This window comes from Limulus polyphemus, unplaced genomic scaffold (genome assembly GCF_000517525.1).
Source record: "Limulus polyphemus unplaced genomic scaffold, Limulus_polyphemus-2.1.2 Scaffold525, whole genome shotgun sequence".
Taxonomy (NCBI): Eukaryota; Metazoa; Arthropoda; class Merostomata; order Xiphosura; family Limulidae; genus Limulus; species Limulus polyphemus.
This window is the reverse complement of record NW_013666135.1, coordinates 387,569-398,801: the sequence shown is the minus strand read 5'-3', so window position 1 is coordinate 398,801 and position 11,233 is coordinate 387,569. Positions and strand designations below refer to the sequence as shown.

Below are 11,233 nucleotides of genomic sequence, written 5' to 3'. Positions count from 1 at the left end.
AATTAGCAATCACTTATGACCACTGAAAAACTCCAAACATAATTTCAGTAATAACCTTTATTTCTTTTCTCTCAGTACATAGATTTAATGCATAAAATAATTACAAAGTCTCACATTGTGTTAATTCTAGAAATATACTGGATTCATAAAATTTGGCAAAAAACAAGGAATATTGACAATCTCTTCACATGCATTGTGAAAAAAGCTTTGTGACTTTATGTACATATAAATTAAATCGTTTTAAACACATAACCAAGTTCTTCCCATGTATTTACATGACTGAGTCAATTTTTTTTTTTATAATATCTGAACACACTTTTTTTTTTAAATATGTGTATGCAGTGTACATACAGCTGTCTTTCAAGTTCTTTGATACTCCATATAACAAACAGAATCACCAAACTGTTTCAGGACAAGTTTTTAGTGATTTATTTTTATGACTTTTTTTTTTAATCAAATGTACAGAGTTATGTATTTAAGTATATACAATGTATGTACAAAGTCTACAAATATGAAATACCATAGAAATAATGTCTTATACACATGACACAGACATCTTCTGGACATTACACTTGAGTCAGATATTTTTATATCATATACAATATATTTTTCACTTAGCTTAGGATTACTTTTATTATGAATAAGAATCACCAAAGTTTCACTTTTTATAAACACCAGAGTACATCAAAGAACTTCCACTTTTGTACTTTATCCTTATTGTTTACGTCCTGTAGCAATCACATACTTCAAATAATAAAAATTACAACAGAAGACTGACCAGGGTTTTGGATTTTAATCTAAAAGCTCTTATTTTTCCAATGAATACTGTATCACTTTACACTACACAAAACAATTGAATGTTGTTAAAACATTACATACAATCACTTCTGTTTGAAACACTTTTAAAGACTATAAATGCAACACTGTCCAATGTTCTACATGTCCATCATCCACTTGCTTACCTACACAAATAGTAGATTTCTAATGTACTAGTTAAGAACCAAATGACTAGAATTGTTCAGAGTACAGTTCCTGAAACCCTTGGGTCCATATTTACCCTGTCTGAAGTGTCACAGTGTGAATGAATACAACTAATACAAAGCATATCAATAATATACAGTTTCTATTACAAATTAAAATAAGAGGAGAAAAAAAATCCTCTATTTAAAAGTATCAGGACTCCTATAATTTTCTACCTACCACACATCAAACTGGTCATCATGATATAGAAGCAAATAGCATTGTGTTAATGGGTACAATAAATGATATGATACATACATTCACAATATATTTATATATAGCACTAAACCAGTGTTACTTATTTTATAAAATGGAAATGACAAACCAGAGCATCTAGTTAAAAAAGAAATCAACAACTTCTCCAGGCACTAAAAGTGGACAGATGCAACTATTTAAAACCTCAAGTCATTTCATTCAATAATCCACAATTCCAATTATAAAATGTGCATCTCTATTTTAAAAGTCAGCAAATTGCTCAGGTTTCAAATCAATTCTTATGGTTCCTTCAACAACTACGAGTTCAAAATCTTTGCCAACAATACTATAAATTCTTAAGAAAAAAAAAATCCTTAGATAAAAAAAAAAACCTCAAAGATTGCATAGTTGCAATTGTTTCCATGTTCTTAATAGCTGACTTAAAATATATATTTTATCTTTCCTATTTATAACAAGTGCGTGTATTGAGAAAAATAACAGCTGCCTTAAAAGTAAGTTCTACATAGTTATATACAATTAATACCAAAGTACACCCCAAATGAGGCACTAGCACAAACTTTTGTAAATACTACTTTACTTCAATTATTTAGGTGAGATAGAAATTATCTTTTATGCCACAATGACAGTGACCAAAAAACACTTAAAAGATATGTATTGAATTAAGATTGGGTTAAGGTATCTTATCCTATGTCGTCACCACCTTCATCATCAGTGGTTTCCATTCCAGTAAACAAAAGAAAATTGTCAAAAACAAGCTTAAAATTTTAGATAGAAAACTAAAAGCACCATTTTAATATTTCCCAATCTATTGTATTAGATAGATATACCATTGAAACTTCTGAAGTGCCTGGTTTCATGCTAAAAACATAAAACCCACAAGCATAGAATTGCTATGTTCTGAGTAAAAAAAAACCAACAATATTTTGTTATGTTCTGCCTCACAGTAAAATGTATTCAAACAACTTTGTTCTTGATCACTGAACAAGTACTGGAAAAGTTTAAAAAATACATTTCTTCTAACCTTGATTCATTACTATGTATTAGATTCTGATGTTTTTGGAGATGGTACAAAATGAAGTCTGAAATGACCTGCAAGTAAAACAATTACATTAGTAATGTTTTTATATATATCCCGTAATTACAAAAAAGCATGTACAATTATCTATGAGTGCTAACAATATGACAAAGAAACAACTTTTACTTTTCTTTTTGAATCAAATAAAGACAGATTTCATATCATTTAGCATATAAATTATTTTCTTTTGGAAAATCTGGTTTTCGCAATAAATCATTTGAGGCCTTCTTGGCTTTATAATGCATTAAAAAGTAATTACTGATGGAAAGTTTTCTAACTGGACTTATGTATATGTAATCTGACTGATTTATGTTTACTCCTGTGATTAATATATCTATAATTAACAGACTTTAGAAATAACACCAGCTCCAGGGGTATGTAAAAATGCACATTAACAATTTTAAAGTTACCATTGCTGTTTCTTACTTTTGAAAATTCGTATTTTGGTTAAACATGATACGCCTTCTGCCCTATTACTCTGGTCTTTTATATATGTTGTAGAAAACATGTGACATAATTTTTTTTATAAAGAACTTTAACTTGAAGTTCTAGGTTTTTTAAAAAGATTGGTGAAAAGAACACATGTAAAAGAAAACAAAAAACTTCAGCATTTAAATTTATAAAAATGCGAGTAACAAAGTAAAAAATACCATGATTTGCTTTCACATTCCTTTTTTGTACATACCTGATTTTGTCATTTCATCTAAGGTGGCACTTTTACATTCATTTCCTCTGTGGCCAACAGCACCACAGTTATAACAAGTCACTGGTTTAGTGGGTGCCTGTAGAGGTACAGAGTGGTTGTGAGGATAGCTAGAGCCATTCCCAAGGTATCCAAGGTAAGGAGTAACAGGTGGTGTTGGGGGTGGTGGCCCTGATGGGGATGGTAAAGGGAAGCCCTGAGGAGGGTACACCATATCTGGTGACACTCCAGCATTTAAACCATTTGGAAGGTGAAAAGGAAAACTGGGGGTAGGGGGTGGAACATGTAAATTTGGTGAAACAAATCCATTAGCAGGAGTATTATTATGGGCTGCTACAAATGGAAAAGCTTGGGGAAGGAAGTGAGGAAGGAAATAACTATATGGGAGACTGGAAGGAGGTGGAGTATGGATGGATGTCGAGGCATTGCTATGACTAGTTGTAGCCGTGCTACTTGCCACAGTAGAGGTACCAGCATTGTTTGTTGAGATTACTACTCCGTTTGACTGGACGGCTGCACCTGGAGCTGGCACCACACAAGGGGGGTAATGATAGACATTGGGCATAGGATCAGGCACTTGTTTGGTATTAACTGTGTCCACAGTTTTGGATACAAACTTTCCACTCCCTACTGTTGTCACAGTAACTGTAGAATGGCCAAGATAAGTGACAAAACTACGTGTTGCTGTAGTAAGAGATGCACCTCCAGAAGTTATCAGGGGGAACTGGTAGAAAGTTATACCACCAGAGAATGAAACTGGAGGATTCACACTTCGTTCAGGAGTACCACTGTGAGATCGATGAGGAGGATTTGAAGGGAGAAATGCCAAAGGATTTCTGTTGAGCTGACTGTTCTCTATAATGATTGTTCCTGCCCCAAGATGTGGTGGAGTAGCTGCAGCTCGGGTATACAGTGGTAAAGAGTTGGGCTTCGGAGGATGTATATCAGGAGGTGGAAAAAGGAAAGGGACAGTCATTCCATAGTTTGTAATATTTTTGAGACTATCCCCTCCTTCTCGTCCATTTACATAACTATCCTCTTTTTCTGCAAGCTTCTTATTGTGCTTGGAATAAAATCCACCTTGCTGAACTCTGTTGTTGGGATCATAACTTACTTTAGAAGTATGGCCTACATTTCTTGCATTGTCCGATTTTTGAATTGGCCGACCTAAAAAAATATAGCCACAGACATAAGCTACTTATTCAAGTGTCTATTTCTACCAATAAAGGCTAAACATTCATCTTTACAAAATTGGATATGATTAATTTTTGTAAAACACTTGCATGCTTAACAAGAAGTTTTAAAAGAAAACTTTATATTCACCTGGTTTTCTTACTCTCTGAACCACACAACAAAGTTTATAATTGCTCATTTTTAAATGCAAAAAAAGAATTTCCTGTTATGAAACAAAACAATATAGCCTTTTTAAATCTCACCATATGTTACTGTTTTTTCATTAATATTAAATTTAAAGCAATATCAACTCTTTTCAGGGAAGCAGAAGGGCAAACATCTAAGCAATGTTACCTTTTTAATCCTTTCTAAATGACTGGGGTGCAATAGTATTCTCAGTTTTTCTTATTCTTGCAGTAGAAATACTTAACCAAATTGCATACATGATCACTAATAGTATCTAGTGTTGGCTTTAATTTATTTTAAATTTTATTTAGTTTTTATATCATTTTTAGGTTGTGAAATTTATAATTTTTGTTGTGAGACAATGATTTAAAAAACATTAAAAATATTTCCTCTTAAAATTTCAATTGAATTGTATTTTTGATCAGGAAGTTCTATTTTATATATGCAGCGAGTTTAAACTAGATTGATCTTATCATTTAATACTTTAATTTCCTAACTGCAGTAGTCACCACTTTTGGCTATGAATCATAACCATGGCAAAAACTGACAGATTTATTGACAACCTAAAACCTCACCATTCAAAATGTAATCATTACCTATATCAAGCGAATAAAATTTTGGATCGAAATTAATTTATATCTAATAAATATTATTTTCTCAATAAATAATAATTCATTTTATTTACGTGTGTTGTTTACATATGATAAAGTATACAATAATATTTCATAAATAAGGATTTGAGTCATTCATATATTTTGCTATATCTTACTGCACTTGCTAAACCTAACTAAATATCTGATGTTTTGTAGTAGAAGAAAAATATCTTTAGATTTCAAGCAGTTTAGATTTAACATGAAAACATTTTCAGAAACTTAAGTAAACTATAAAGTAATTCCCAGATCTAAGGCTTGTTCTTACATCTAAATTACCATTAGATTCCCTTGCTCATCCGTGAAATATTTAGATTTCAATTTAGATTTCAAGCAGTTTAGATTTAACATGAAAACATTTTCAGAAACTTAAGTAAACTATAAAGTAATTCCCAGATCCAAGGCTTGTTCTTACATCTAAATTACCATTAGATTCCCTTGCTCATCCACAAAATATTTAGAATTATTATTCTACTTAACTTGTGAACTGTCATATGCAGGTGATCTGTGGTTCAGATAGGATTAATGACATTTCACGAATCTCTTGTTTATTCATCTCTTAATCACAAATATGAAAAGTTACTTAACAAAATAACATTGGAAGAAAACACTTCATATCATGCAATGTTGACTGTGTGTAATTATCGTAATACGTGAAAACTTACATGATTGTATAAAATCTACAGATATGATTTGTATAACTGGTACTACTATTGTTAGATACAATACATTAAACGATCAAATTAATTGGAATTAATTGCAATAACTGACAGTTATTTGTGTTCAACTTCTTGTATGTTTATTATGCATTTCAGAGGTTCTATAGGTTATACGAATACAATATGCAAACTGTACGATGAACAAAAGTATTTTTATTCTTCACATAATACCTTGCACTCTGAGTACGAGTCAGTTTGATGTTGTCAATTCAGACATCTCAATTACAAATACTTTTGTAATACATTTGATTTTGTGTGTACAACAGATTTGTACATTTTACTAAAAGCTTTCCACATTTCATGTAGATATACTTAGTAAATTTGGAATTATAGTTAATATTCCCTCTTTAATAGGACCAACTCCATGCACACTCTGTTAATAAATCTTTAATTTACTATCTGTATAGAACCCTGGGTTTTTTATTTCTAACATGTAAATACTTACATTAGGTGTTTCTAATATTTTGATAAGTGAGTACATGCATGTACAAACAAGTTAATAAATTAGTTAGCCCACCCTTTTATTCCACATACCCTTAGTCACACCTCTGAGCCTGCAATGTATCTCTGGAGCACATTTGTTATATACAAAAGAACAGTCACCTATATCAACAAAGCAAAAAAACTATTTTAATGTAAGTGAACACTGAGTGCTATCTAGTGGAATGCATTGGTAATTCACGAAGGTTTCCCTCCAATTTCATTGTTAGGTTTATTTTCTTTCTGATGTCTTTCAACAGATCTCACACACCCTCATGTACCACAGGTTTAACACACAATTTGTCACGAGCATACATTTATAACAGATGTGGTCAATTGAGCTACTTTACTAAAGTGATTTCAGTATTTTTCTGTTCACCTGACAAATAACTTCTACTAACCTTTACCAGGAAGACTTTCTTCAGAGCTTGAGCTGGTGGGACTTCGAAGTATGCAGCCCTCCAGAGAAGGAGGACTAGGTGATGGACTGGAATCCACAGAGCATGAGGGAGAAGGAGAACTGTCACTATTAGGGAGTGAAAATGATGGTCCTGTTGGAGCAGCATGTGAGCACTGATGATTGTTTGTCACAGAGATATTATATGAGTGATTAACGATACCATTTGGTAAAGAAACAGACCTGAAATGAAACAAAACTGTGTTAGCTTCCCAAAATAAAATAAAATAATAAATAAACAATAGCCTTCGAGACTAAATTTTCAGAAGCATAATGAGATAAAGTACATATACAGCATCATTAACATACTGAGCTTCAAATATACTTAAGTGTATGGTATGAAAAATTTAGAACATCTAATTACTTCAATGGGGCATTTCAAAAGTAAAATAGCACGTTTAATTTAATACTGGCAAACGAGTCATAACTTCCTAAAACTAAAACATACAACTTCTCATGATTATTTCATGGTGATGATGATGATTCATTCAAGTTCTATGACATGGACAATTCATATGCTACATGCTAGCATACAGTTACTTTTCACATAGTTAATGGCCTAGTCATAGCAAGCTGTGTTCAATTCCTCATAGGCTTAACACAGATGTTTTTAAAAATATTATTATAAAATGTCACATAAAAAATCAGTTTGGAGTAATGATTCAAAACTATTTTAAGTTTTATTCTCCCAAAGCAAAAACATATAACTATTAGTGACTTGATGGTGGCAGATTCAGAAGACTTAACCATCTTGTAGTCATATTACACAATTTGAATACTACTGTAAACATAAAAAATGATATTGCATGAAAAAATATACATTAATGGATACCAAAGTATGATATCAAGCAACCTATTTTACATTTGATAAGCCACTACAATTTGACACAGCAAAGATGAGCTAGAGGCCAGAAATAAAAGTGTAATTTGATTCATCTTTATAAAAGGGAATGACAGGTTTAGATTTGATAGATCACACTCTAGCTACATGCAACCAAATAATCCAAGCAAAAAAAAAATTGTGGTGGCCACTGGTGGTGAATTTGCTAAATTTGTCTGTAATTGCAGCATGGAGATGTTATTGTATCTTGCATTCTAAAAGAAAAAGAGAGAGTCAACCATTTAAATTTTGAAGAAATATTGTTTCAGTTCTAATGAAGCCTTCTACAACAGAAAACAAACTACTGGTGGTTAAACAAATTCATCTACAGATGTGCAATTCAATGTACAAGGCCATGAATCAACATCTTAAACTCAAGCAGATGTGTAGTATGTCAGAAAAACAAGAGATCAATGTGTGAAAAATGTTAAATATGTCTTCATTATAGCTGAGGAGCTCAATGTTTGAAGTTTTATAATACAAAAGAATGTTTCTGTTAGTCTAATGTTCCCATGTTGGAACATCTTTGTAATTTCATAAGAAGAGCTGCCAAGGTAAACCAAATTCATTCAACAGCAAAAACAAGATGAAAGAAATGGTTAATCAAGACAAAAATACAACTATATATGTCTGATTTTAACACTGATGGTGAGGAACCCACTTTTCAGAAAATAAAAGTTTGAAGACAGTTTGAATGGGTAATGAAGAAAACTATTATAAATATACAACTATATATATATGCTTGGTTCAGCCTAATTGCATGAACCCAAAAATATTGAACTCTGAATTTATTAAGAGTATCTTCATGAAATTTGACAAGCTTTTAGTAAACATTTGCCTGTGAATTTCTGAAACCTTTACTGAGTCAATCTGACTCTACTCTGAGTTCAAGATGATTTTGTTCTAAGAATAAAAACACTTATATTTAATTTGCATAACTTCTAGTACATCTTGTATGAATAATTTTTTTTTCCAGTAAAACTTTATATCCTATCCATTATTTTCTCTATCCCTACACTAATTGTAGTTAACATCATCAATATACATTTGAAGAGTAAAATTGAAAATTATGAAATAAAATTAAAAATACCTTTTTTATTTTTCTTTGAATGCATCATTTGTTGTCATACCATCAATTAATGATATTCACAATTTAAACTATTAGCCTTTTATTTTGATTTTATGATTTTATCACCTGGCTTGTACCATGTAAACAATAAATATCACAGCAAGAAAACACATTAGCAAGTTCTTGTAAAACAACATATTGTGCTGATTGAAATGTGTGCATTTCAATGCATAGTTAAATAGGCCTAATTTTTTTTTGCAAGTTGTTGTCCAAACAAAAATTCATGTACCTTGCAAATACGAATTTTAGAACATAAAATATATCAGTTACTAGGAATAGAACAAAATGTCCCAAAACTACCACTATTAAACTGGCTTTCTAACTTTACTATAAATTCTGTTACTGCAACAAGGATGGTTGCAATCTTCAAACAGAAAAAACGCTCTTTCTGTTGGTTATAACACTTACATCATATAAAAACATGTGGTTTTGAAAACTGACTTGAAGGTTAAGGGTAGGTGAGAGCAGGACTTCTGTTGTGGGTTGAAAAAATATATTGATATCTCAGCAAATAGAAATGGTAGGATGATGAAATTGTACATTTGACTTGTCATTATTTATAGCTTGTCTATATATATATTAGCTAGACACTGTAGATGTTATACTGTTGAAGTTATACAAACTAAAGTGGAGAGAATTGTGAGAGCATGCAACTGAATATTGAGAATTTAAAAATACTTCCTCCATGAATTAAAAAATTTAAAACTTTTATATTCCTTAAGCTTTAATTGTAAGCTACATTCTGTTGCCAAGTTTACCGACATACGTTGATAATAAGATTGTTTAATGAAATTTTGAATACAACTGTAAAAAGTTGTGACACGTTCCATGGACCAATGCTGTATGAAAATGGTTAAAGGGTATGTAAAACATATTTCCTTAAAAAATATTCTGCTAGAGATAATAAAAACATGACAATTTCTGGGATAGATAATAAAGTCCAGGAATGTCCACTGACCCGACACAGGTTAATAAAGTTGCAGTTTTCGCATGTTTATACATCTTTATGAAACATCCATCAAAAATGTTATTTCTACAATTATAAAATTCTTGAATTACTTCATTTTTTATATGTTCTTTAAGAAACTCATAAAAAAATCTACATATTAAAAAGTCCTCAAAAAAGCTCTGCTAACAAGAATGACAACAAAATATGTATGTTGCAACAATGCAACCTCCCCACTAAATGAAAAAAATAAAGCAATGTTAAAAACATTTCTTCATGATTAAACTTTATTTGTATGAGCAGTGAATAAGCTTTGCATTACAAATATTTAAAATGTTAATTAGTGGTGGGCAATACCGTATATAACTGATTATCTATGATTAAATAATCAATTAATTGAAATTAGAGTTTCATATTACAGTAGACTCTCCCTATTAAGACCACCTTTGGGTTTGAACAAAAGTGGTCTTAATAGGGATCGACCAGTTCATCAATTAACTGTAAAATATTTGAATATTGAACTGTAATGTTATGTGTGATATTTCTTTGCATATTGTACATCCAAACTATCAATAACTATTCATTTCTTGAATATTTTCTATTTTATTCTCTTTACTTTCATCATTCAAAGTATTTTATAAATTTTAGTCACGGAACATGTGTGCATGTATATTTTATTACACAAGAAAGTCGGTGATTCTGGATTTTTTTTCACATAGCATGAATGATTTCACTTTGAACAATATCTTCTACATGTAATTTGATTAGTGTAACATTTGCTTGATGTTACTGTGTATTTTGAAACTTTCTATGGCAGGAATTTCAAAAATCATGGTCCAAAAGACAATAAAATTTAACATACCGAGTGTTGTCAAATATTGAACATGATTACAATCAACAACGACCACACCTGTTAATGTTTATCATAAAAAAACAAAAAACAACAGACAGCGGGTGGTCACAACATGGAAAGTCAACAATAGCCTCGGGACTGATTTCAGTAGTTGTAGTATGGAATAGGGGAGTGGTTGGCCTGGGGAAATATTTTATAATGGTAATGATAGGCAAACTGTCATGACTAATATTTTGCCTGCAATGGGGGAGCTGTCTCCTTGGGGAGATAGCTGCTCAGGGAGAGTCTAGTGTATTACAGTTTTTAATTATTGCAACTATCCAAGTAACTGAAATATTATTATGATATCTAATTGTTATTTTTGGTTAATTCAAGGTTGTTTGCTTATTCAGTTAGTGTTGCCACTTAGAAAAATAATCAACTAAACAAAATTGGCATTTCTGATTACTACTATCTTAGAATATTCAAACTATCCAAACCCCACGTGAGAATAATCAGTTAAATGTAACCAGTAATGAACCTGATCATTAGTAGATTAATAAATTCCACTAGCTGCTGTGTTCACACTTGATCACGCTAATATTTCTGTATGAAATATAACAGTACTATCCTCAGTATCTTTGTTGGAAGGCTTGCTGTGGCCTACCGTGTGTGTGTGTGTGTGTGTGTGTGTGTGTGTGTGTGTGTGTGTGTGTGTGTGTGTGTGTGTGTGTGTGTGTGTGTGTGTGTGTGTGTGTGTGTGTGTG

The 11,233-nt window shown here is 31.4% G+C and overlaps 1 protein-coding gene across 1 annotated transcript in view; it reads right to left on the bottom strand.

Annotated features, from left to right (window-relative positions):
* Window positions 1-288: 288 nt before the first annotated feature.
* The window catches only part of LOC106458869 (ras-associated and pleckstrin homology domains-containing protein 1-like), a 20,874-nt gene continuing 9,929 nt past the window's right edge, over window positions 289-11,233 (bottom strand). The window contains exons 5-7 of the mRNA XM_022385231.1: window positions 6,624-6,862; window positions 2,997-4,181; window positions 289-2,325 (exon numbers count right to left, since the gene is read on the bottom strand). Of these exons, the coding sequence (XP_022240939.1) occupies window positions 2,270-2,325; window positions 2,997-4,181; window positions 6,624-6,862 (1,480 nt within the window). The 3' untranslated portion in view covers window positions 289-2,269. The remainder of the gene's footprint in view (window positions 2,326-2,996; window positions 4,182-6,623; window positions 6,863-11,233) is intronic.